The sequence below is a fragment of the Platichthys flesus genome, chromosome 5, assembly GCF_949316205.1.
Source record: "Platichthys flesus chromosome 5, fPlaFle2.1, whole genome shotgun sequence".
NCBI lineage: Eukaryota > Metazoa > Chordata > Actinopteri > Pleuronectiformes > Pleuronectidae > Platichthys > Platichthys flesus.
This window is the reverse complement of record NC_084949.1, coordinates 7,766,609-7,794,169: the sequence shown is the minus strand read 5'-3', so window position 1 is coordinate 7,794,169 and position 27,561 is coordinate 7,766,609. Positions and strand designations below refer to the sequence as shown.

The following is a 27,561-nucleotide window of genomic DNA, read 5'->3' as shown; positions in this document are numbered from 1 at the left end:
CTTTGTAGCAACGGACGACTGGAACATTAAATGATAAAAAATTGTGATGGCAAATGTGCTCAATTTTAGCTCTTTATTCAGCACACTTGTTTTCCTTGAGTCTCGAGGTTGTGCTGTTGGATCATAAGTTTCCCTTATTCTTCCAGGGCTTCTTCTTGGACTTAGCTTCAATGATCAGCTGAGACTGACGCTTCAGCGCCTCACGTGAGATGATGTCAGCCTCGTCCTCTTCACTCTCCTCCTCTGGGACACAAACAGTGACTGTTTTTAAAAAGCCAAGACAGCGTGTGTGTGTGTGTGTGTGTGTGTGTGTGTGTGTGTGGGTGTGGGTGTGTGAGAGGCTCCCGACTCACCGTCATCAAAGAGGTCAAGTTTTTGGTCCTCAGGGAGCTTGACTCTGGTGTTGTAAGCCGGGAGTTTCCCTTCAATCCTGACGTGGAACTGCTCAGAGCAACACACAGACACACAGTGCATTAAGTCATTGATCACTAACTGTCACCAGCGACATACCATTATTTCCTACCTTTCTTGATGTGATATTTGAATGATTAATATCTATTTACGATTAGAAATGCCACCCTCGATTGTTTGTCTCTTCCAAAACCAGTGTTGTTTCAGTCTACATACATTTATTTTTCCGACTCATGACGGCACTGGGACCTTTGATCACTGAAATCGAATCAGTTAAACTTTGAGTCTGAGTGACAACTGGTCAAAAGTTGAAGAAAACCCCTGAAGGTAAACTTGAGATTTCCGGTTCAAGAGGCTAAACACATGTTTTGCGAGGCCACGATAAACTTGACCTGTGACCACCAAATTCCAATCAGTTCTTCCAGGAGTCGAAATGAACATCTATCTATCACTTGTCTATCTAAAATAGAAAATCCCACAATTGATAATTAAGATATGCTGATATCAACATTTATAGGATTATTTTTGGTGAATAGATTAATTTGTAGACCTTTATGAACTTAATTTCAGATGTACCTACATTTTCTCATTCATCAGGAAGGACTCAGTACATGGGGAAACATGAGAGCTTAATTTGAAAAATGATATAAAAACTTTAGCTAATGAGACTGGGTCTGTTAATGACAACTCAATCTGCTTAATTCAAATCTGGACAGCTGAGCCACACTCAACAGTAGCAGTCAAGCAAACAGCGCTGGACTGATTTTCAAATTATCAGCTCTGAGTTTACGTCAGTACTACAGATTACACCGTCTTAAAAACGGACCTGAGTGTAAAACAGTCAATGTCATGAGACTGTTGCATGTTTCCTATGGTACACGCTGATATCCCCTGTCCTCAAACAGTGAAGGTGCTGCCGAGTGTTAATAATCAAGAACAAACACGTCAGGTTGCCTTTCCATGCAGATAAGACTTGAAAGAACAGGAGCAGGCCTACATGCTCAGCCATGCTGTGTTCATGTGTCGCACTGTGTCATGTTGTCCCCACCCTCTTTGTCAAAACTGCATCTACTGTTGGAAATTCAAGATAGGGCTTTCCTTGGATCACTAGCTTTTTAAATATACTAAACAGAGCAAATTAGTACCTGCAAAAAAAGTATGACTGTAACATGGAAGACCAGTCAAACCAATATGCCATAGACATGTTTAAGTTAGTTGGTTGGTTTGTAAGCAAGATTACAAAAGAACAACTGAACGTATTTCTGCAAAACTTGGTGGAAGGAGGATTTCTTTTCATTTAGGGAACTTATACCTATGAGTGTGTGAAACTTGGGGCTGTTTGATTGAATTGGAGGGGACTGTTAGTCTCTGGCAAAGGTCTGTGCTCTACTAAGTGTCATTTAAGTTATATACTGTAATTGATTAAAATAAATGCATACTTCAGTAAGAGGCAGAAAAGGCCTTGATGAATAAACCATTTAGACATAGATTTTACTAAATCCAGTTTTTCCAAATATTGACACCTGTCCACAAGGAGGTGAAGATCTTCCAAGCTGCTGTAGTTAGAGGAGCAGCAGTTTTCCATAGGTCTGATGGAGCTGAGGTTGAAACAGCCTCATGCCATCACATTCAAGACATCCGATAACCAACCAACAACCATTGTTCATTTAATCATTCTTTCAATGTCCTCCCAGAGAACTCATTCCTCCATGCCATCACATTCCAGACATGTACTAGTGACAGGTGACATGTGGATCACATGATCGTTCATATGGGCGTTGTCTAATGCTAATGTGTTTATGAGAAAAGGATGTTCAGTGTGATTCATCTGTGGACCTGCCCATGTACTTCCTGCATAGCTGTGTAAAAACCTTCTGGGTACGTTTTCACCAACTACCTTTGAAAAGTGAACAACCCAGTCTCAGCACCTGAAGCTCTATTTTAAACCACTGATGGTGCCTGACAGTTTGTTGAGCTTCGTCTCACCTCCTCTTCCTCCATCTCCTTCATAATACTGGCGAGATCTTTTCCTTTGAGGTCGTCCTGAAGTAAGTTCAGCTTCCGATCGCACTGGGTCATCAGCAACAACACATACTCATCTGAGAGTGGAGACGCCTCCGCCGCTTGGTCCTCGCTCTAGGGAGATCACCATCAATTTAAGAAAAAAAGATTGTCACTAACATATGGGAAATCTATACATAAAAGTTCACAAATTACAATTTGCTTCGTTGGGCTGAACAATCTGTCCAAGGGGAGAAATGAATGTCGTCAATGCTGTTAAGATGATATTTACCAGTGTGATGTGTTGAAGTTTGTCTGCCAGGTGCTCCACTCCGGCTCGGATGGTACTGAGCGTTTTAACAAGCCAATCCAGTCTCTCTTTAGCTGCTCTGCACCTCTGCTGCTGAGCCTGCAGCTGCTGCTCGCACTCCTCCAGCATCTGTTGGTCACTGTAAGAGCAGCAGATGAAGACATAAGCATCACACAGCCACACACACTAAGACCTTTGTCTCCTACTGTTTCTTTGTCTCACCCGGAGAGCTTAGCCTCTCCAGAATATTTCAGATCCTGAAACTGTTGGTTCAGCAGCTCCTTTTGCTCCTTCAGCTGCAGCAGGACTTTATCATTCTCTCCCTTCAGCTTCTCCAGATGTTGTTGTGTCTCCTTTTGCGAGATGAAGCGCTCCACTATCTCCTACACACAGAGAAAGAACAGTATGAAATTATGATCTACTGCACAGCCAAAATAGTGACCATTTTTTCTTTTCACATCCACACCCGTATGTCTGTGACTCCAGTTGCCTCCTTGATGCGTTGGAAGGCCTCCTCAAAAGTGGAGGTGACCTTCTCCTCTTCAGCTGCCATCCTGGTGGTGCTGCGCTGGGCCTCACTGCTCAGTTCATCTGGCTGCATAGTTGTTCTCTGGGTATGCAGGGAGCAAAGTTTACCACCAGGGGAAATGTAAATTACTACTTTTCACCAAAGACAGTGTCTCTGATGTGAAGCAAATCATATTTTGACATGTTTAATTACATGGCCAGTGATGAAGTTTCTTATCAAAAGATGGAAGAAGGGAACATATTCTAAATAAAACACACAAGACACAATCATATTCCTGAATTGTACATCCTGTATTACAGGTTCCACCATGTGTATCTTACCCTTCTATCCACCTTTTCAGCCTGGGCCCTGTGCTCCTCAACCTTCTTCCTGTAGCTGGCGATGATTCGCTCTCTCTCTTTGCGTTCCTTGCAGAGCAGTTCCTCCAGCTGCTGTAACTCAGCCTAGCACAAAGAAGGAAGGGAAGGAGAAATGGAAACCAATAGATTGGGACAGCAGTGCATTAGAGGATGAGGATGTTGGAGGCTGCAAGAACAAACACTGCACCTTCACCCTGCATAGCTGTGCACTGATTGTGAAGAAAGGAGACGGACGTAATTGTTTTGGGGGAAGATGGTTTGCAGAATGTGATTAGGGAATGCTCATGTATGTGAACTCTTACGTTGTTTTAATCAAAATGAAGAGTCACAGGTGAACGGAAGGGTGCTTGGAGAGCACACACCATTACACCCTATAATACCATGTTAAAGAGAGTGAATTTAGCCAGAGACACTAAATATTTGAATGGTCTCTTTATTGGGTCATACCCAACCCCTCAAATTTTATGGAAATTGGTTTATCCGTTTTTGGGTAATCCTGCTACCTAGCAAACAAACAGCAATGAAAGCCTCCTCCTTGGTGGAAGTTATTAATATCGAAAAAACCCTTGTATCAATCGCTCTCATATAACTTCATGTTTATCAGTGTTGATGAAAGTAGTGGCGCGGGAATCATCCCTCGGTGATGAGGTCACAGGTCAAAGGTCATAATTCACCTTAGCAGCTTCTTTAGAGAGCTGGGCGTCGTTGTTCAAGACCTGCAGGCTGTGAAGCTCCTTCCTGTGGCTCAGGATTTCTGCCTCCAGACTGTCCAGCTGGCCCTGGAAAGTCAGACTCTCGTCCTGAGTTGGTGAGAGTGGGGACACAAGTGAGGGACAGAGAGATAGAGAGGGAACATGTGAAATGGGAACGAGAGTAAACAAATATATAAGAAAAGACAAATACTCTACCAGTTTGATCCTTATTACTGGCTTATTGTTACATGATCTATTAAAGCCTAAGTTATATACATATTAAAATTGAAATTAAAATGCACACGAGACATCAAAGTGTGAATATGAAGCAGGTTTGAAAGTATTCAAGAAACAACTTTCTGAAGACTATATTTTCTTGTGACAAATGCATTGTTACCATATTTGTACAATTAACTTATGGTGCCTACAGTTAAAATGGCTTTGTAAAGAGCAAAATAATCTCAATATTGAGTTCATTATCTTTTCCAAGGACACTTCAGAATGCAGACTGGAGGTGGAGGCCTTCTGATTAGCGTACAACCCTGTCTGTATTCCTCCTGAGCCACAGCCGCCCCCTGGTGTCAACACATTCTAAAGCAACTTTTCCAGCAACTAAGTGTAAATGGTAAATGGTTTTGTATTTATATAGCGCTTTTCCAGTCTTGATGTACAGTTTTACATTCACCAATTCATACAGTGCATCTATTGGCAGCACTTTGTTATTCTATGGGGGGGCCAAGGACACTTCGGCATGCAGATGGGTAAGATTGGGGATCGTACTGCCGACCTTCAGGTTGGCGAACGACCACTCTACCCCTCAGCCAGTGAGTTTATGTGGCTCAAAAAAGTATTTTAAAGCAAAAAATATGAACGTTTGACAAACCTGCAGGTGACCTTTGAGTTTCAGATAGTTAGTCGTGATGTTGTCAGCCTCCTTGCACTTAAACTTTGTTTTCTCCAGACTGTTCTCCAGAGCCCGCAGGTTCTGAGGACACACACACACACACACACACACACACACACACACACACACACACACACACACACACACACACACAAACATACAAAACATTCAAAATTTTCTCTGATTGGACTCATCTGTCAACAACACGACTGTTTGCCGTCCTGGCTCCTAAATGGTGGAATGAGCTCCCCATTTGCATCCGGACATCACAAAGTTTACAACTTTCTTCCGACTTTACCTTGAATAAAAAAAAAAAAAAAAAAATACTAACAACTTTTGGAAACTAACACTTTAGCAGCACTTAAATGGCACTTACTTATAGCACTTTGTAGTTTTGCTTTATTTTGAAGAAATTGTACTTTCTTGATTCTTGTCGTCCTTGGTATGTACCCTCGGGGTTGAAAGCACTTATTGTAAGTCGCTTTGGATAAAAGTGTCAGCTAAATGAAATGTAATGTAATGTAATGTAAAGGAAGAAAAAAAATAAGCCCTTTCATGTTTTGCACATCTCGAAATGAGAGTTTGAGGGCTAAGTACCATGGCATCTTCCTCTTTCTTCCGGGTGCGAGTATCAGAGGACTGTGCTCCACGGCTGCCCTCAGGTTTCATTCTCTGCTGAACCACCCTCAGCTCTTCAAGGCGCTGCTGGTAGGTCTGGGTGGTGTGTTTGAGGGCATTGAGACGCTTCTTCTTAGTCAACATGCTCTGTTCTACTGTTGTCACAGCGGCCTGAGAAAGAGGCAGTAAAAAGAAAAGTGTTAATGAGCCGAGGCTGGAATACAGGCACCGAGAGGGAGAGAGATCTTCCTTGAGGATATCATGGATTTTGAAATGTGTTGTAACAAAGCTAAAGGTGCAACAACCCAGTCATATTCATTCACCTTCAAGGTTGACACTTTTTTCAGGACAGCAATTGGTCAAAGATTGTCCGAAAATACTGATATAAATAGTAATAATACGTTGAACCCCATTTCTATTCGTCCAGCTTTTCTTTTATAATGAAGAAAAGCTGGACGAATATAATTTTATAAGATGTCATTGTACACTGATTAAGTGTACAATGACATCTTGAGCATGACCTCTTTTGATTAATCCTAAACACGTTTGTGTTACTTGAATTTCTTGAATACTCACTTGAAATGTGGCAGGTGCTCTAAAAACACTGCAGGTTTCTGATGTGAACTTCAAACTTGGACCAAAAAATGACTTCTATAACCTCTATAACAATTTCAAAATGAAGGAAATCACACTATAAGGTAAGTAATACAAGTAATTTTGTGTGCACAGTCAGTAGGAGAGAGCAGCTTTCATTCTGCACAGCTTCATCCCAGCAGTGAGATTCTTCTCAAACAGAACCCTTATTGGAGTTTACAGGGGCGATTTACAGAAGGGGTTCAAATACAGTAAATAAAGAAATACATTTGAAGGTTGTTCCCATGACCGTGCAGGGTTTTGCAGGATGTGGGAGAACCCTGTGCTTCCTCTCACCTTGCCTGACATGTTGCGGTAGGCGCTCTTCTCCATGCCTCTGCTGTGAAAGGCCTCTTTGATGACATGATCATCACCCTGCAGGAAGCAAAACCCCCCAGTGTTAGGGCCAGGTGAGGTGTCACAGCTTCACTGTGTTCTGATGGGGATCAATGAGGACAGAACCAGCAAAGCAGAGCTGACAGATGAACCTCAGGGAGTTCACTCACTGTGTGAACCTCGGCCAGTTTCCTGTACAGCCTCTTGTTGTCCCGCCTCAGCTCCCGGATGGTCTCCGTGTTCTCCTTGATGCTGGACTGAGAGCTCTCATAGAAAGCGCTTCTGTCGCGCTCTAGTGGACATAATCAGTCATTACACCACCAGCACACGGACATGGACGTCTCATTATTATTATTAATAAAGTGTTGTTCTCTTTGGTTTAGCGAAATGTTTACAGTGGCCACTCACACAGCCACGTGTTAATCATGTAGCTGAATCAAGCTAACCACTAGCTTGCTATAAGTGGCACGTGCTCCAGCACCAGCTAATATCAATGCTCAGACTTAAAAACACCAACTTACCCAGTAGTTGTATTTTACGCTGCATCTCCGCTATGTGAACAAGCAGCGGAGGTTTCAGAGCGTCCCCACTGAAAGACATCCTGTCTCCTCCTGCCCAGTCCCTCACTAAACCAGCATGTCCACTTAGCCTGACCTGGACACCGGGTTGCCTAGCAACCTGTCAACACAACGTGGAACCACTAGTGGACACATAAGAACTGGACCTTTAATCTCCTTTACTGTCACAACACTGACTTTAACCACTTTTCATTCAAAATCATGTGTTTACTGTATGTAATAAATAGAATAAATTACTGTAGGACTATGTTTCAGCACTTAACTTCTTATATCATTGTATGCTAGAAAATACCTGCTACTCCACTGTAAAATGTGATGTTCATACGTAAAAAAAAAATATAAACCCATAAAGGCCTGACTAAAAGAAGGAAGCTAGAGCCTAAATAAAATAATAACATAATGCCTCTGGCCACTGGCTGTCGCTGGAGCCGACGCATGATGTGAATTAAATGCTCTTATATTCAAACTCTGCTTCATTCATAGTCGACCTATTCTTTTAAAAATGTTATTTAAATGGCAATTTCCAGTATTAGCAAATTATTTCTCCCAGGGTTAGGAAACAATGTTAAAAAACAGTGCACGACTTCATGTACTATTTTACCTTAGAAGCAATTCATTATTTTCTTTGAACACTGGCATGGCAACACAGTCCTTTATTAGTTTACAACAAAACGAGAGGCAGTGCAAAACCTTTACAAACTTAACTTTTGCATATTAACTATGGATATGATTATGTTCAGTGTAGATAATAAACAAAATAGAACACAAGCTCTAAAATTAAGAACTGTAAATGACCTTGCATCATCTGTAATCTCTTACGGCTTCATACAAAGCTTTAAACTACCTGCTGTTTGGCAAGTCTGCTTTGGTGAGTTAATTTTGAGTAGTGCAAAATGCTTAGTTAATTTGATAAAGCATAACTTTACTCAGCCATCAGCAGGTTCAACCTGCAACAAACTGCACACTGAAACACATAATACAAAAAATAATACACACAGAAATAAAAAGTTTTTTCAGGCAAACTTATTTAAATTGACATATCATATGTAACGCAAACTCCCAAATTCCTTCTGTGATAAAATCACACTTGTTTAGCAGATACAAGGAGACAAGGAAGACTTTGTAAGAACATAACAAAGGAACAGAAATGTACAGAATTAATAGATGAATCTCATTTGAAAGCAAAACACGTAAATTCTGTACCTACGTTATGTAGCACAGAAAATGGCACTTCCTCCTATTGTTCGTAATGACACACACACACACACACACACACACACACACACACACACGCACACACACAGCCAGGGGCGGACTGGCCATCGGGAATACCGGGGACATCCCCGGTGGGCCGATGGCCGAAAATATAAATCCAACGGCCCATCACTATGATGTACCGGCCCACGCCCATCATCGCATCAGCCCTACAATGGTTGAAACAGCGGCACAAGCGTAATTTTCTCCAAGAGCTATACCTATCTATTCGCACTGACTGCTTTTATACTGCTACTCGCAATCGGTCTTCACACTCATGGTGACTATTTTTCGATTTTTTTTTAAGTGTCTTTTAATATGTGTTTTACAGACTTCGGAAGTCCAAAGTAAGAAAAGATCTCCACCTTATTAATAAACACCTCTAAATTGGTTCTTACACAGCCGAAGTGTAGAGAATTTGGATTTGCATACATACACGCAACGCGGCACCCAGTTATACGCATGCGCACAACCCATGAGGCCCAGCTCTTCGTTGCCTTCGTTGTTTTGGAGAGTGCGAGAGCATGCCGTCGGCACCAAAACGAAAAGGTGGAGCTGAAAAGCTAAGAGATAAAAAGAAAAAATGTCTGGAGAAAGGTGCCTCAAAACATTTAAAAATATCAAATTTCTTTGGAAAACCACCGACTGGTGACAGTGAAAAGGTAAGATAACCCTAACCCCATAGACCGTTATGATCTGGTAAAATAAGCAAGCTGGTGTTGTTGTCAACATCTAGATTATCTATTTTAACATGTTAGCCGTAGTCACTGGCTTACAATTGATGAGCAAGCTATCCATGGTGGTAGTTGTAAATAGGACAATCTTATAATTTCTATTAACCTGTGACAAATAAGTTAACCAGCTAGTTTGTTATGCTAAAATCTAAAATTATAAATAATGTTTATATGTTATCTAGATTGTTAATATGTTATGTAGAGGCGTTGACTTGGCCAAGTATAGCATGCATTTCACAACATATTAAACAAAATGTTAATATGTTATCTAGATTGATGATTCAGCTGCTGGAAGCAGCAGCCAGGGGCATGAGAGCCAAGATAAGAGCCAGGCATGTGTCCATCCAGGCAAATTGGTGGATCCAAATGTTATTAAAAAACAAACATACATATATGATGTAATTTCTTTGTAATCATCCAAAATAATGTTAAGTGTATGGGTATTTTTCCCAGAAGGCCACTGACTGTTCGATACGCGCGATCCATTGAGTGGGCAACGCGGCTACTTAGTGGGCCGCGCGCCGTGTATTGAGTGGGCCGGTCTGACAGAAACTCCCGGGCCACTTTTTTCCCCCAGTCCGCCCCTGCACACAGCTGTGACTTAATCTACAGTCTTGGGCTCCTCATTGGACTTCTTCAGGAGGCTGAGCAGGTTCTGCGACATGAAATACGGCCTCTCTGCTGATCCATCATTGCGCTCCATGTCCTCCACTGTGACATGCGGACAGAGGAAGATGAGGAACAGTTTCCCAACAACATGCAACGACTATCATATACCCATACTTGCATATAAACATAATCTATATACGATAAGCTTTGTCTGCAAGTAGTAGAATAAATTAATCTTAAGGTTTTTTAGTTAGTCTTTATATAATGTGAAATAAAGTTCCCAGAAGCTTAGATTGTTTTTGTTACAAAGATAAGATAAAGTTTATTTTGTTTTGTGAAAACTCAGATACTTTAACGGCCACAGAAGACTATCAGAAACAGTTTTACACAGTTGTACTAATGATGTCAGGATTCTTGTAGTGCCATTAAGACAAAGCCAGTCCTGTCTGATTTTGTTGGACACGTAGGTCCTGTTCAGACCTGGTATTAACGTACGTCCTGAGAGATCCAATCACACACGGACAATGTTAAGTTTCTCTGTTCACACCTGACATTAAAATATGTCTCCTGTGACCATTTGTGATCGGAGCTCACTTCCCAGCTCTATTTGCAAATGGCCAAATATGTCATTTGTGTTCATGAACTCATTTTCTATCTACAGATGTGTGTGATGTCACGGAGAGAGAGAGAGAGTATGTGTGTGGAGCCAGGAGGGACTGAATGAATGAATGTGTGCAGATATGATGAAAGATTTTACCAATTTAAGGAAAGCCTTAATCCTTGTGTGGTGGTCAGTTTTGAGTAGTGGTCATATTGTGGCCACAAACAGGTTGATCAGGACACTCAGGATGGACGTTAATAACAAGGTCTGAACTCAACTGCTTCCAAACACCAACTCACCTTGACACGCACACACACATATATACCCATAACAGACCCACTATGATTATAATACAATCTCCTTTAATCAAGATTCACAGCCAATAAATATGGAATGTCAGCATTCGTTTTAGTGGAAAATCAACTTACATTTTTCACAAGGTGACAATCAAGAGAAAAAGGTACAAAAGCATTCAGAGACATAAGATGTTAGTTAAGGGCATTCAGGAGGTCATGTCAACACCATGCAGCACTTAAAGAGAGAGAAAGAGCGAGAGAGAGAGAGAGAGAGAGAGACAGAGGATAGGGACAGAGCCAGGTAGTTATGGTCAGTAAACAACAGGGGGCGCTGGGTTCCACAGAGTCTGAGAGGGCGTGACGTCTGCGTCGGCACGGCAACGCAGCCACAGCACTTAATGCCAGTCCAAGACATACCAAGGCAAGTAGGTGGCAACACAATACATGGGATCCCGCCTCAGCGAGGATCTCTACGAGACGGAAGCCAATAAATACACCATAGGCAAACGCTACTCTATATATACACAAGTTCCATAAGAAAAAAAAGATCCAATATTCATACAGTTTATCAAATGTGTCTGTAAGGTTTTGGCGTCAGCTGGTTTTATTGTAAACAGTGAAAGAGATTCACCATCAGTGGAGAAGTGTTTGTTCTGACTGTACTCGTGTGACTCTGTATTGCATTCAGTATGACAGGATTAAGACGACAGATATCAGTGACAGTAATCAGGCACAGGTTCAGCACTCACAATGTTCTACACATCGTCACAATATAAAAGCCAACACTGTTCTAAAACCAACACAACGGAGCACTATTTTTTTTCCAAGCTACAGAGATGCGCTGGGCTTTTTCCCCTGCTTCACACGACCGACACAAACCTCCTCCTGCCGGACGTCAGCCCGCTCACAGAGAAAGGCCGCACAAAGCTTGTTGTATGCCGCACATTTATCAGGTCCATGTCACACAGTTGAAGACAGTTCTTTCATCCTTTTTGAGGTTTACCAAACCTCTCTCACATCACTGCTGACTTCTACTCCTGTGCAGAGGGAGGATTTCCCTCCTTAGATTCTTCCTTTTCCTCTTCCTTTCCACCAGTCTCCTCTTTCTCAGCCTCCACAGCTGGCGGGGTCACCTCCTCCGTCTTTTCTTCCTGTTTTACCTCCTGCTTTTCTGCCTCTTCCTTCATCTCCACGACTTCTTTCTTCTCAGCCTCTTCTGCTTGATCGACGGTCAGTTCCTCGCTCTTCTCCTCTTTCGGCTCCTCGGCGTCGGTGTTGGACTGCAGCGGTTGCTCCTCTTCTTTGTCCTGCTTCAGCATTGTCTGCTGTGTCAGTTGGATCTCTCCGTCCTGCTGCTGCTGAAGAGGCGTCTCCTCCTCAAGTTTCACCTCATCTGCGGACTTCGCGGCATCCGCCTGCTCAACGCCATCGTGATCTTCCTCCGGCCTCTCTACTTTGGAGAGGATCTCGTGCAGCTCGGGGGACATGAAGTAAGGTCTCTCAGACGAGCCATCGTTTCTTTCCAGGTCCTCACCTTGTCAGTGTGTGGGGATGCATTTGTCGTGTTTGATTGGGTTAATGGAAATATGGGGGGAGTGGATGAAAACATGGAATAAAGGGAATGTGTAGAAATAAAAGTAAGGTGAAATTAAAGGGGGAAACGAGACAAAGAGAAGTCAAGTCAGAAACATGGCAGGAAGAAGAAGCAGAACCAGCAGCTCAGTTTGAGACAGTTTTGTCAGTATTTGAATTCATGAAGAGTAGAGAGGATCTGCAGGAGGTTTAGCTATCAACTGAATGTAGAGTTACTCACAGAAGCAGAGGAAGAGTGTGTCCACACACATGGCGTACACACTGAAGAAGCCATGGGCGATGAGATAGGATCCAACTACCACAGTCTGGGTGGAAAAAAAATCACACAAATAAAGGCATGTTTAAATCATAGAATGCTTTCAGACATGCACTGAACTCCTAGAGGGGCTGTATGTGAGAAAACAAGTAAGAGGATTTGGACTCTCACTGCTTCTCCTGCCAGCCTCTTAGTAAAAACTCCAGATAATGTCCAACTGAGCCCATGTGGGAAAACGGAAGGAGAACCTCTGCAGGATTCCCAGTGAGCTAGTGGGTGTGTTGATGGCGTTTTGTAATATGTGACAAATGTAACAATTCAAAGGTTTTGGTGATGAGGGGTAACAATGGTGTTGATGTGCTGTAAACAAAAACATGTGATCTCTACAGCGGAATTCATCTGGACAATGTCAACACCCAATTGACATTCTCTGGAGTTGTCTAAAAATGGCAAAAAAAATACATAGTAAACAGGTTTTGTTTTACCAGTATTGGCACCCAGTAGTAGTTCAGAGATGGAGCCGCATCCTCAACTGCTTTGATTCTCCCAGAGAAGAAGAAGAAAGAGAAGATCCCTGCGCAGAGAAAATAATAACGAGATGGATTTAAACTAGAAAGCCAGACAGCTATCTCTCTCCACTTGTTTAGAAAAAAATTCCTTTGGTCTAAAAAAAAACACGCAGTCCCTTACCAACAATGCCAACAATGAGGAGCTTCCCAAGAAATAGCAGGAAGTCAGTCACTTTGTCGAGAACAGCCACTCTGAGATGACACAAGCAGAATATGAGAGTGCATCAAATTAATCAGGCTCAGAATAGCTTCAATAGTGCACAGGTGTATACGTAATGTAATCCCACCTGAGGATGTTTCTCATGAGAAGGAAAAAGGCATCTCGAGCTGAAGCACAGAAACTCTTCCCATAGATGGCGACCTGGCGAAAGAAAATCAAAAAATGTAAATCTATCCAGATGCAGCATCTTTTTCCTGGAGCTGTATCCAGAGATTGGAACTCACCATGATGTAGGCGTTTCTGTTGAGGAACTTGATACATTTCTCCAGACACCAGAAGCAGCATTTCATGCAGCTCAACAGGAATTTAGCAAATTTGTTCTGAGCACCTGAGGGACGAGAGACATTATGATAGAAAGCAGGAATGGGTTTACCACCACAGAATAACCGGACTGATCTATGATCAGGTCGTACTATGCACCTCTGATAACCTGTTGCATCTCTGTTACTATAAATAGATCAGAAGTCACGTATAAGTTTAAAAAAGGTGCAATTTAAACCAACAATAATAGACAGTGTTTGCCACTGTAACATATAGAATTTATCATAAAGAGTGTGTCCAGGTATTTTACAATCCATGTATGAAATAAACCTGCTTTAATCCCATTCATGTTTTCATATATGCATGGATTGGATAGCCCTATTGAAGAATAACTGGTTTAACAAGAAAAACCTAAATGTATAAAACCATAATTACTAATGTATTTAGGCAATATTTATTGTGTTTATTTGTGCAATAAATGTCATCTTTGTAATGTCCCCTCAGTTAAGATTTGTCACTATTTTCATAATCTTAAATATATTCTGTTTCACATTTAATCCTTTACTTTAATGTCTCTATGTCATGTGTGCTATTTAATAGCCTTTTTTGTACAATAATAATTAAGATCTGAATCTCTTGAATATAGGATAGTGATAAAGATATGCAGTCAGTCAACAGCCATGTTCTAATAACGATGTTAAATCTTCTGACCTTTCAACTTTTGGTCCAGATACTCCAGAAAGACCCTGATGACCTGAACCACAGACAGGATCAGAGAGCCGAAAGCCAGGGAGCCTGTGTGGTATCTACACATGAGGAGGAAACAGGGACAGAGGTGGCATCAAACACTCTTTCTCTGTGATACAAGGGCAGGACATTAAATGACACCTTGAAGTAAAACCTGACTAACAGTGACTACCACAGAGCAACATAGATCGCTCCCTTCAATGTCTAAACATATGTAGTACTAGTAACACTTGCTTTTTTCATTTTATTAGAAATTCACAGCGTTAATGCACAACTACATATATTGCAGTGTACATGAATGATTACCTCCACCAAGGAGGTTCTTTTTTCACCCTCGTCAATTTGTTTGCTGGTTTGTTTGGAACCAAAATACAAAAAGAAAACTAATCACTGTCTAGTTTGCACATGCACGTATACATCAATCTTCAAACCTGAGGGCGCGTCCTAGTGAGGAGAAGATGGGGTAGGCAGGGATATCACCAGGCTTCTTGAAGGCCCAGTAATATGAGGCAAAGGCCCCCGCCAGAGTGACCTGGCCCAGGGCCGTCACAAAGTTGGCGCACCAGAAGAACAGGAAGATGTTGTAGAACTGGAACACGATGAGATACTTGTGGTAGAGGGTCTCTCCGCCGTAGAAGGCAAACAGACACTCTGCATCTGGACACTGAGCAGAGATGTTGGAGGTGTTGAATGTCTGGGGAAAGAGAGAAGGAGCGCACCACAGGGTTATTGGAAGATATGCACAAGGTTCTATATCACTACAAAAATACAATTTAAGTTTAGTTTCCAGATCGCTGGAGGAGCAGCACAATAACAAATAATCATAACCTCTACCATGAAAATACTAAAAATCAAACAGGCGCCTGAAACAATGTTTATTATTTTAGGTATATCTCTATATACAGGACACTGAAAGCTGTGGCTATGAAACAGATAATGAGGAACTGGTAAAAATTCTGACTAAGGTTGTTATTCTTTGTCATTATTGTGCATCCTTATTTCTGAAATATCCCTTTTTATTCACCATAAAATTCATAAATATTGTAAGAATTCCACAAGTATGACTAATATTATACAAGCAAATGCAAAACTCTGGCACTCCTACAACTAAGTACAAAAAAACAAAGAGACCTACCTTGGGGTCACAGGTCTCTAGTGCGTACTCACACTCAGAGTTGTTGAAAACTTTGTACACCTGCTCATTAGAGGTGGACAAGAAACTGTCAGAGCTGTTAAGGAGACAACAAGGGGAGGATATCGCTGACAATGTCACAAATCAGTGATCTGCACCTGTTTATCGTGACACCGTGACACTTGCAGCATAGATAAAAGGTAATTAGAAAATAAAACTTAATGTTATTTTCATCATCTTATATTCATCTCCTGAAAAGTGAATGGATACACAGCAGTGACGGCCCAGTAGGCGATCACCACGGCCAGGAGGGTAAAGGTCAGCAGTGGGTAGAACAGCGATGACATCACATGCCCAACAGCTCTGAAAAAGAAAAACAACAGTCCAAGTGTTATTTTAACAAAGAAATGAAGCTTAGCTCTCCCTCACAGCGAAGGTGAGGTTCTCTACTGTAAGAACACAAATCAAAGTGTTTGGCGTAAGCACAACAATCATTAAACACAACATGGAGATCCAACTTTTTAAATGTGTTGAATAGCTGCCTGTTAATAAATCCAGAAGAGACTGAGCAACATGTATATTTCAGTCGGGAACCTTCTCATCATAATTAAACCGTTTATTGCAACAAATGCAAATAACGTAAGGCTTGGCTCCGATGGTTCCACTTGTAAAATGCTTCCTGGATTACCAAAGCAGCTTACCAAGCTAAACGGGAAGCCCAATGCAGTTGCGCCCTCTACACAGGAGTGAGTCCAAAGCAAGGAATTGAGTAATATTTGTGGCTGTGATCGGATTGGACTAAAATGTCAGTATGACTTCTGTGTCCTGCATGAACGAACACAAGCTGGTTGCAGCAGACAGAGGCAGAAAGTGACCTTTTAACTCCACTGCTGAGATCACAGGAATTTCTTGCCAACACAGAGACACCGGTGTCGGCCGTTATCACCACAAACTCTCTTGACATCTTTGTCTGTGTCTTCTACCTGTGTGTCCCCGCTTTTTTCAACCAACTGACACTGACCTGCTGGCCTCTTTGATGAGAGCGATGGCGATCATGATCCTCTTCCGGAGGAAGATGAGTAGCAGGATAATGATGAATTCCACAATAGCCAAGATGATCACTGCAAAACAGAGAATAAAAAGCATTAACAGGGATCAAAAGCAGTAAATTCAGAGTTGATTTACGAAGTGAAAGCATATTTGTTCTTACTGAAGGCCAGCCAAGTCTGTTTGATCTGCAGATAGACTGAGAAGTCGGTCTGCAGGCCCAGGTCGCGGATGGTAACGTCAGAACCAGGCTCTCCATTCAGACTGGCAAATTCCATGTAACAGTGGAAAATACCTGAAAAGATTGTAAAAATATTTAGGGGTGTACTTTTATAACAGTAAACACAAAGAATTAAAGAGAAATTTAATTATTTTCACAGACTGAAGACTTACCGTAGCCAATGACAAGAATAACCAAAACAATCATGATCCAGACCATGATACCAGCCAGGAATCTCAGCAGGACGATGAAAATCAAACTGACGATCATGGCTATCACCAGACCCCTGGAGAGGGTGGACACATCAGACTTTTTAACATGTTACTGTAGTGAAGACAATCTCTGAGCTGCAGGTTTCAACAGTACAGGTTTCCTCAAGGATTAGCTGCAGATGAGCGTAGCAAAATAATGATGCAACCGTAAATCATGTATATTTAGTGGTTTGTATACAAAGGTCTGTACCACTCATTGAGATGCTTTTTTACACATAATTAAGAAAATATGTCAGCCCTAACTGTTTGTCTTTCTTCTTCAGACTCATCCAGTCTACTGACACCAAAACCAGCAAATATTATTAAACAATTCTATCATTTTTTTATTCGTAATATTTTCCAAATACTCCTGGTGTTGCATTTAACACGTTTTGTTTCTGTTACCAGCAGAGAGAAGACTTACAGCAATATCCAGTGCCAAGACTGTGTGTAGTCTTCAAAGATCCTCATGGCCACCTGGCGAGCTTCAACGACCACATTCGACTTCCTGTAGAAAAGGGAAATGGAGATAAAACCAACCATCAGTGTCCAAAATCAAACCTGCCATGCCTGGAGCCCTAAACTGAAAACAAGTTTTTAACAGGTGCTCAGACAAAAGAAAGGCTATAACTGAACACATAACAAATAATACTATACATAATTGATTAATATGGAGAGTGTGTGTGTAATAACAGTGGAAATGTAGCTAGATTAAGTGAAGGTACATTTATCATCAAACTACTGAAGCTAGCGTAGGTATTGTTAATCACAAACCATCATCATCGAACGTTGTCATACAGACCTACTTGTCATCTTAATAAATATCATTCAGGGAATATTCCCCCGTGAGAAGAACACAGATAAAAAACACAGACATCAAGACCCTCCAGTCTGCCAATAACAAAGCAGGACCAGGGCAGGTAGGAGCTGTAGTAACCACACATCAGTGTGGACAGTAACTAAGAGAACTAAGATCTTTAAATACGATATCAAATCATAGCAGTGAGTTATCAGGATAATGTGATTGGTTATCTCTCAGCTGACACAGTACAGCATGATCTGGGACAAGAATGTTCAGGAAGAACCTCTACCAATCTGAACACAGGGATTCTACAGGTCTCAACAAGTTATATGTAGGACTTGTCAAGACAATAGTTCATATATATCAAGTATGAAAGATATGAAGGATTCCCAGAATTGTTAGTAGATAATAACGTACAATATTCAAGGTTTTTTCTCAAACTACAGGCAGACAGTAAGTACCCATATGCCTTCCTACAACCAGGATGTTAATATCTGTATTGAACTGTAATTTGATGATATCTGTGTGTCAATCAAACAGCTTTGATTTTTTTATGATATTCCTTTCTTTCGTGTGAATATACTGTATACGTTGCCACACAGTTTAAGAGACTCACTTCGATGCCTCCAGCACATCGGAGGCGTTGATACTGAGGCCCTCCCCGGAATCAAAAGTGGTTTCATTGCCCACCACCACCACCCCACCTTTCATCGTTCCCAATGCAGGAAGGCAGCGGCGCGTGACTGTGGAGAGAGGAGGAGATGATCAGAGTTTATAAAGTTCTGTTTGCTCTACTTCAACAGAAACCTGCGGACTCAGCAGCTTGACGTGTGGGTGAACACTAGGCACAGAGGAAATTCTCACTCACAGGCTTTGCTGGGCATCAACAGGGCTGGACACAAGCCATCCCTCAGGATCTCAGGAGGACTCTGCAGAATGTAAAGCAGCCTTTAATGGAATCTTTTATATTTTTATACTCATATTGTATGTGTATAATGTGAATAGTCAAATTATTTACCAATTTAGCAAAGTTGACTCCCTCCTTGCAGAATTGTTTGTAGTATTCATGGTCTTCTGTGTTGCTTAACTTGGCTTTCACCAGGGTGAGATGCCTGTCAGGACAGCTCTCCACACATAACTGGACACAAATAACAACACACAGTCATGACAGTGAACAATACTGTTAGAAACCAGACCAGAGCTGCAGTGACTATAACCGATTCGCTGCTTGTTTCTAACCTGTGTGGTGGGACACTGGAACTCCAGCAGCGTCAGAGGACTGGCACATTTCAGTATGTTGAAGTAGAACAGAAGAGGCTTCTTCCTGTTGTTGAAGAACAGTGAAACAAAGCTGTTAGTTGACCAACATCAGAAATAAAGACCTGTTCAGACCTGGTATTAACAACTGTACAGAAAGATCCCATCACAATTTCATCTGTATTAAAATGTGTCCTGAATGTGTCTCTAGTATGCAAATAATTAAGACGTAGGTCAATGCAAAGAAAAGTATAAATGATTGTGTGGTGATGAGTAGAAGTGTAAAAATACATTTAAACTGGAGCGGGTCAGAGGATGTCAGCTCAGTCGGGAGTCCTTCATTTGACCCCGGATGCAATTGTGTTCACACAGCGAATAGAATGTGACCCTGTGTGTCCCAGACCACCTCTAAATGTTGTGTTAGTGATCGGATATCAACATGCATTCAGGACGCATTTGGGTGCATTCAGACCTGAACTTCCAGCTGACCACTCGTGATCGAATCCCTCAGGATGGAGGTTCATACCAGTTCGGAAATAGGGTCTAAATATCTCTTAAGTCCCAACTGAAGGGCATCACATCAATAGATATCATGTGAAGTGTACGAACTGCACTCAAGCTGGTGTAATTACAGTGATGTTGCCAAGTAACTTACTCCAGAGGTGTCCCAGCTTGTCCACAAAACTGCCCCCTGCTGTCTGTGGGATAGATCACTTTCCTGGGGTCACCCTGAGACCAGGCTGCACAAAGAACAGTAAAGATTGAATTAAAACACTGAATTAAATGACAATATATATTCTTTCTTATTGACAAATTGGCAGGTATAAATATTTTCTGCTACCAATACATTTGATTTAAATCAAACCCCAGCACAGATATAGAACAGACACACACACACAGACACACACCAATCTGCAGAACACAGTGACCTTCAATGTTAGCCTGTCAAAATGAAAACTAGCTGCACTGCTGCTCTCCAGGTCACCAAATGTCTTTGGTTCACTTTTTTTCAGCATTGATTCATTGATCAGTTCTTTTATTGGCAATCATTGCTTAGAAAAAGTTTCACGACTTGTACTCTGAGTTTGTATAGGCCATATATACAGTAATCATTTTAACTTCTATTTCTCTTGAGCATCACGATTCTAATAACAGTAAACATTGTACCTAAATGTTGACAGTAAATAAGGAAACTGGAAACAACCTTGTATGAGACAGGCAAACAGTTTGGTGAATAAACCTTGTTAAGTGGTGTTAGACTTTTTAATAGTGACTGGTCTTGTAAATGTATACAAATAAATTCTGCACACAATTATAAAATAATGGTTTCTCTGCCTTTCCCTGAGGTGTCACAGTAGATAGATAATACATATTAAGTAATAAAGGCTCAGACTTACCGATGATACCCACAGCAAAGTAGCCCAACAGGGCCAGGATGAAGAGAATGCAGCAGAGGACATCTGTGCAGCCCCTGAGCAGAGCAGAGGCACAATACTGTTACACACTTCTCATACTGGAGAGAGAAAAATAAATCATGATGAATTCATAATAACAATTGTCTCACCTGTTGTTGATTGGTCCCTTGAAGTTTGGATCAAACTTCCTGGATTCTCCTTGGGATGAAACGAAACAACAGACTTGTTATTCTCGATTTCCTTAAACTGATATTTTAGAGATAAATATACTCTTGAGAGACTAGAACGGCACAGTGGTGCAGTGGTTAGTGGTCAACACTGTCATCAGACAGCAAGATGGTTCAGATTATCAGGCTACTTCCATTTTCCTTTATTTCCCTATAGTTACAACTAGGCAGACATGTGTAGGATTTTTCGTCATTATAGTTCTATGAATTCAATTAGTTGCACTGCCTTATTGCTTTAATGTATAAGTCGATTAGTTTGTGCACATGTTTGACAGACTCCAATACACGGACACTTACAAACTAGAACCTCTGCTGAGGCCAAATAATCCTGCACGTCTGTCATCTAAATCTGCACCAAACTGTTCAAACTCACAGATCAAATCTAAACATCACAAATATAATTTTTCATAATATGTTGTCACAAAATGTCATCAAGAAAATGCTTCTCTCTTATATGAATTATTTAATTGAATTATGATTTCATTATAACTTTTAGTAAATGTTGTGGGACTACTTATCTTATTTTTTAAGAAATTCTGTATTTTCAAAGACATTGTACTTTTATCTCAACTCTTTTATTGTGTCTTATTCAGTTATTGTTTTAAAGCATGTTTGTCAGTGCATGGCTCTATCTTGTTTATTCCTTTAATTGCCCTCAACCAAATTGCCTTCGGGAGAAAAAACAACCTACTTGGTGGAGGCAAATATTTGTAATGTGTAATGCACTAGAGTACACAGAAACTAGAGTGGATATTTGAGACCCACATGAGTACAATACATACTTGCAGGGCCGTGTTGACAAAGACGAAACAATCTCCTGCACAAAAGGATTTTTCTCCCTGACTATCATGCCTAGCAACTGACAAAATGGCTCCCCAGCGATGGTGAGCTCCCTGTCGACATCTCTAGCAGCCATGGAAACACCTCAGAAGCAGGAGAGGAGGAAACATCAACCGAGCGAGGCGGCTCTGCCCGCGGTGAGATCACCATGAGCAGCATGAGTCAACAATGAGCGTGGTAATCTGTGGCTTCTGAATCATAATCAATAGAAATACTTATTTAACACAGGGTAGCAACAACATAATCTAGTCAACTAACATCCTCCAGTAAGGCAACCACAGGGCTGACTACATCCTGTCACATCACAGTAAACGCCTTGCACAGACGTCACGACCGACCACATGCTGAAGTAGCAGTACACGGTTATTTAAATGCGACAGTTAACGCCAAGTCCACCTACTTGTTGTTGGTGCCTACATATTGACTGCCTCACACACTTCGCCCATCACTCACATACACAGGATGCAGTTTCTGCCTACATTTCAAACACGATGAAAGCCATAACACTGTGTTTTTCAGTGAGCAACAGATGGAGCACTACGTTACAAATACTAACTAACGTATACTCTTACTGTCACACTGTAGTCATGTCAACAACACATTCACCCTCAGCTAATGATAATAAATCTGTTACAGTACCATGTCCATGGTATTTAGCCATTCTCTCGTTACTTCGCTCAGGGACACTTTCATGGATTCCTCTCTCAGTGTGTGTTGCTGTTTCTTCCTGTATGAGCGTTTTCTTCCTCCAACTCTAACTCTTCACTTCCTTCTTTCAGAGTACACTGCTCACTCAGCATACTGCCTCTCCCATTGGTCCCTGTCTAGGCTGGTTGTTTGTCGGGGGGATTGCGGTATTGATGGGGGAATTGCGGGTGGAGCTCAAGCCGGCAGGGGCTTGTGGTGCCTGAGAAAATCCTGCTGCCAAACGTTGGACATGCTTATACACATAGACAAGACTAAAGTGTGTACATATTACACATCTGATGACAGGGAGTGTTAGTTCCCGTGGCACCTGCATCCTAATATGTTATTTAAGGCTTTGACTCAATTCATCATATCAAAATTATATACTGTGTTGCAGTTGCACTCTCACCTGAATGCAAAACAACATCTCACTGTGACTCCACAAACACAACACTGAAGACTAATAAGGTTTTTTTTTATCTTATCTTACCTCAACTCATCTTGACATGGCTACTGAAAACAAAAAACACACACCACAAATCACTGCTATAAAACCCTTATAACCGATATAAAATTCATTTAAATTCACTAGATTTCAAATTCAATTCAATTTTCATAAAGTCACAATATACATTATCTCAAAGCAAACACTAAGCGACTGTGGAGAGTTAAAACTCCCTCTTAATTGAACCTCTAGCAGAACCACTCTTGATGTGGACAGCCACTTGCTCATTAATCACCTTAATCACTTTTTCTTTGCTTCCCTTTTCTACTCCAAGGAAGCTGTAGTTTCCAGAGTTACAACACTTTGACAAAAGATCTCCTAAAAAGTCCTTTAAATTTAAACTTAATTTCTGCAACTTCCCAAAAAGTGGACAGAGATTTCATGAAATGGTTTCATTCATTGCTAAAACAACCAGTTGATATGATGCACTGGGTTTGTTGGCGGACAAGAGGTGACGAGCTGAACTGCACATCAGAGATAAGATTGTCCTACAAGTTCTCTGCTCAGCCCACCTCCACTGCCATGTGACGGACAGCATGCATGAAATACCAACTACTGACCACATACATGAGAGATGCCACTTCCAACCAGATTCCTAAACCTGCCGCCTGTTGGATTCGGAAAACACGAGACTGATATCAACATATAAATTGGGAAATATGCATATTTTCTTTCACACCTTTCACGTGTGAGGAGCTAAATAGCCTTAAATATAATTAAACTGCAGCAGGGGAAAGACGATTTGCTGCCTTAGGCTCACTGATTAAAAGGCTTTATCCCATTTGTTTAAAGAGTGGGTTCACTCTGTCCCTGTTTAGTCCCTCACTTCTCTCAGTGTGTGAGAGGAAGGATGTTCCCTCTCCTCCCTCCAGCTCACCTGCACATCTCCATTTCTCATTCAACTCCATGTCTCTGCGTTTAAGGACCAGGTCAGACGCCACTACTCTGTCAGAATGCCATCCTCCGTTGTGGTTCTCACGCCTAAAACGAACCCTGCTCTAGCTTTACTCTAGATTTTTGGAAGTCTTGCCTCCCCTCCTCCCTTCACTATTTGGTGTTGTTGTGAGTCCTGTTATCGGTTAGCACCCCCTGTGCTATACCCAAGAAGGTTGTGTTTTCATTCACATTTGTTTGTTTGATTATCTGTTAGTAAGCAGTATAATGCAAAAACTACTGGACAGATTTCCAATATACTTGGTGGAAGAATGGGTCAAGGAAGAACCCATTACATTTTGGTGCGAATCCAGATCATGGGTCAGATCCAGGAATATTTAACGGATGTACTCTAACTTATTTTTGTAAATGTTCAATGTGTGAATATGAACATATCTTTGATAAGCTGAAAACGAGACCAGTATCTAAAATACTGTAACAGAAATCATAATTAGAACCCACTGTGATTGAAACAGCTACTTATGACAGACATTTTAGATTTCCATATCTTTAAACAGTTTTCTGTTTGGCCTCACTCCCCCTCTTTGCCATCAGAACATTTCTTTACACCGATGGGAACAAACACTGAAAGTGATTTTTCCACCAGCCTTTGATTTGTGGGACCATCTGTGTACGTGAGAGACACAGTTCCATTAAAGCTGGACCAACATGCCCAGCTTGAACTCTTTCCCGTTTTGTGCCACAAAAAATATTCTTTGACTGCGCTGAGAAGCATTCCAGCAGATCTGTACAGGCTAGCAAATATCCTGTGAATGATTGTTTTTGCGAACATAATTGGCAAAATTAATGTTTTAGTGCTTTAGTGACGTAATTTTGCTACAGTACATAAAGAACTGAGGAGCATCTTTAAAAAGGTGGACCCGTTTAGTGCTCTTTTTCCACATTTGAGTAACCTGGGCTCTCTAGGTTTACACGCCCCACCTGCACCCTACAGGGACCTTGCATTGCCAGATTTGGTTTCGTAGACTTGGCTGTAGACTAATGGTGTGTGTGTGTGTGTGTGTGTGTGTGTGTGTGTGTGTGTGTGTGTGCGTTACAGGGAGTGATGATGTCATGGCTGATGTGATTCCCTAATGGGCCCAGAGGGGTTATCAGATGAGTCCTTCCCCGACTACCTTAATGGGTTAGTGGCCACAGTGGTTGTGCGTGTGCGTGTCTGTGTGTGTGTGTGTGTTTGCCTGTGCGTGCACAGATTGTCAATGCATGGAGCAGGTTTAGTCTCTTGTGCTCTTATTCCTGACCAGTCCAACTTTCTATATAGGAAATGTAGATAAAGGCAATTAATAAGGAATCCCTACAATCTCAGAAAATAATACATAAGCTACTGGTCTACTTCTGTATCAAGTGGCTGCTAGCTGCTTCAAACTCCTCCTTGACTGCTACTAATGAGTTCATTGGCCTAGATAGTGTTAAAAGACAAAGAGGAAAGACATTAAAGTCTTGTTTGATGAGCTAAATACATAAAAACTGAAAACCACTGGCTCTGATCACATTCTCTGCCGGATGAAACAGCAACAGTGGGTCTTATTCTCCCAAAGCAACAGCCATGTTCCAGACGACAAGCAGTCATTGTGAAACACTTAGCAGTGGTGTCGTTGTGCGTGCACGTGTGGATTGTGTGTTGTAATGCATCTGAGCGATTTCCAGCTTAATATTGACTGGAAGCCTTCTGACTGTATCTGCTGGGTGGCAAGAGCAGGCAAGGCTGAACACAGTCCAGACGGTGCAGGCTGCAGCCTGCCTGCATGCACATGGGCAGAGGGAAATAGAGTAGCAACAGTTGTTGGAAAACTCTCGGCTCACAGGTCAAACTCTGCTATAAAAAGCAACTGTGTAAGACTACTGGTGAGCTGCAATCTTTATTGTGTGTTCCTATTGGTGATTGCAGTTTAAAGGGGCTGTGGTCTTTGACCATTTAGCTATAATGGGGGAAAGGAAAAAGTTCTGTTTACGTGGTAACAGGAAATCAGCAAGGAAATGGTCCTCAGTGGGAGCTCTATGGATGGACATACGAGGATGTGTACAAAACATTGTGGGTGTGGGCTGAAGGGAGCATCTTACATTGTGAAAGAGGGAATAACTCCAAAGTCAGACGGTATTAATGATGTGTTCCTAATGAAATACCAGTGTGAGGATTGGGGCTATCATTTCATTAAGAATGCCTATAGGCCGTCCTTGCATGTAACGACACTGACAGGGGGAATTAAGCCTTAAAATAACACTGGATACAGACTTCATGACTAAGCAGTGCATATGGACCACAATACAGCCCAGAGATAAGCTCCACAGCAGGCTGACACCAGTGTTGGTGGTGGAAATGTGTATATGACACATATAACAATCTGCAGTGAGTCATGGGTTTGGCTGGGAAGGAGGATGGCTGCTCCATAATATACGAGCACAAGCAATTCAAATATGGGAAGTGCATGGGCCTCTCTGTTTGGGTGTGTGTGTCTGTGAAGGAAACAGAAATATGTCCAATTATAAAACACCAAATGGGTTTTGAGCCGAGAGGGAAAGACGGTAAATGAAAAATAGCTGTTATCCTCCTCCTCTGTGTTATTTGTTGTTCTTCTGCAGTGCAAAGTATATGTAGTATACTGTGAACCCGCCTATTTCAGTAGGATAATCTACTTTTCTGAGCTTTATAGTTTTAAATACATGCTGTAAAATTGGGGTAAACTAGTCAAATACAGCTTCCTGTCATAAACCTATTGCCTCCATTCACTGTGTACTGTTAAGTGAAATATTAAAGATTAGATTAAAAGACGTATTCTGAGATTCTAGGTGTGGCCTCCTGTGAAAAACAAGCCGCTCGTGGTGGATGAGGATGCCTCCCGATCTGCACAGGAGCCATGGGGTCCACACCCACCCATCCACTGCAGTCATTGTTTCCATTGCTTCAAAACAAGGAGCCGGGAGAAAACGCGGAGACATGAGGAGTCGTCTTACCGTATTTACCGTCCGGCTTCTTCTCGTCCAGCTCCATTCTCACTGTTCACGCCTCAGACAGGACAGTTACCATGGAAATGTGAGGGGAAGACCATCAGTAACAGTTCAGACCCAGAGAGAGAGAGGGAGAGAGGGAGTGAGAGAGAGAGCGCAAACCAAGCGGAGGCAGGGCGCATTCCTGGATAACGGAAAGGAGACACAGCCAATCAGAGAGCGCAGTTAAGTGAGTGACAGCTGCCACAGCCAATCACGCAGCGCCTTAGCAAAAGACTAGACAAATGTTTGGCTGTCGCTTGAATGGAATGTGTTGAGTCTGTGTTTGTGAAGAGCCTGGTTGTATAAAAACATTTGATTAAAACATATATTCATTATAAATTGAGATAATTTGAGATTAATTTTGTCAAATATTTATTCATTTAAGAGGAAATATTAGTTTGCACCATCAGTGGTGGAGTACAACAAAGTACATTTACTCAAGTACACTCAAGGGGCGTCGTTACTTCTACTAAGTGTTCAGATTCGTTACTTCTACTAAGTGTGCAGATTCATACCAACCCTCCAAGGGAACATTAAACTATCTACTCCACTTTTATTATTTTGCACAGAAAGCATAAACAGCTCTACATTAAACCATAATATACAAACAAAGTAATAACATGCGACAAAATAAATCATTAAAATGTTGAATATACTGCTGTTTTAAATAATAAAGACTTTAATCATGGGAGAAAAATATCCCAAAGTAATGTATATGTGTCTAC

The 27,561-nt window shown here is 41.5% G+C and overlaps 2 protein-coding genes across 4 annotated transcripts; both read right to left on the bottom strand.

The window, feature by feature from the left end:
• Positions 1-59: 59 nt before the first annotated feature.
• Positions 60-7,452, bottom strand: odad3 (outer dynein arm docking complex subunit 3). Its single transcript, XM_062388114.1, has 13 exons — positions 7,315-7,452; positions 6,964-7,085; positions 6,755-6,832; positions 5,804-5,995; positions 5,186-5,287; positions 4,285-4,410; positions 3,572-3,694; positions 3,189-3,332; positions 2,945-3,105; positions 2,705-2,861; positions 2,398-2,547; positions 354-441; positions 60-243 (listed from the first exon to the last, which is right to left on the bottom strand). Exons 1-13 carry the CDS (start codon positions 7,391-7,393, stop codon positions 122-124), a joined length of 1,644 nt encoding a protein of 547 aa, XP_062244098.1. The 5' UTR covers positions 7,394-7,452; the 3' UTR covers positions 60-121.
• Positions 7,453-8,008: 556 nt separating this feature from the next.
• slc44a2 (solute carrier family 44 member 2 (CTL2 blood group)) lies at positions 8,009-26,923 on the bottom strand. Of its 3 annotated transcripts, none has more exons than XM_062388171.1 (22): positions 26,801-26,923; positions 20,785-20,833; positions 20,618-20,691; positions 19,876-19,960; positions 19,203-19,287; positions 18,982-19,101; positions 18,832-18,892; positions 18,580-18,706; positions 17,586-17,669; positions 17,084-17,196; positions 16,854-16,985; positions 16,665-16,764; positions 15,914-16,006; positions 15,647-15,731; positions 14,943-15,205; positions 14,476-14,570; positions 13,728-13,831; positions 13,571-13,644; positions 13,405-13,475; positions 13,200-13,288; positions 12,679-12,763; positions 8,009-10,070 (listed from the first exon to the last, which is right to left on the bottom strand). In XM_062388171.1, exons 1-22 carry the CDS (start codon positions 26,835-26,837, stop codon positions 9,961-9,963), a joined length of 2,136 nt encoding a protein of 711 aa, XP_062244155.1. In that variant the 5' UTR covers positions 26,838-26,923; the 3' UTR covers positions 8,009-9,960. The 3 variants fall into 3 exon arrangements, with proteins under 3 accessions (XP_062244155.1, XP_062244153.1, XP_062244154.1); XM_062388169.1 differs by lacking the exon at positions 8,009-10,070 and adding an exon at positions 10,093-12,399; XM_062388170.1 differs by lacking the exons at positions 8,009-10,070; positions 26,801-26,923 and adding exons at positions 10,093-12,399; positions 22,342-22,445.
• Between the last annotated feature and the right edge of the window lie 638 nt (positions 26,924-27,561).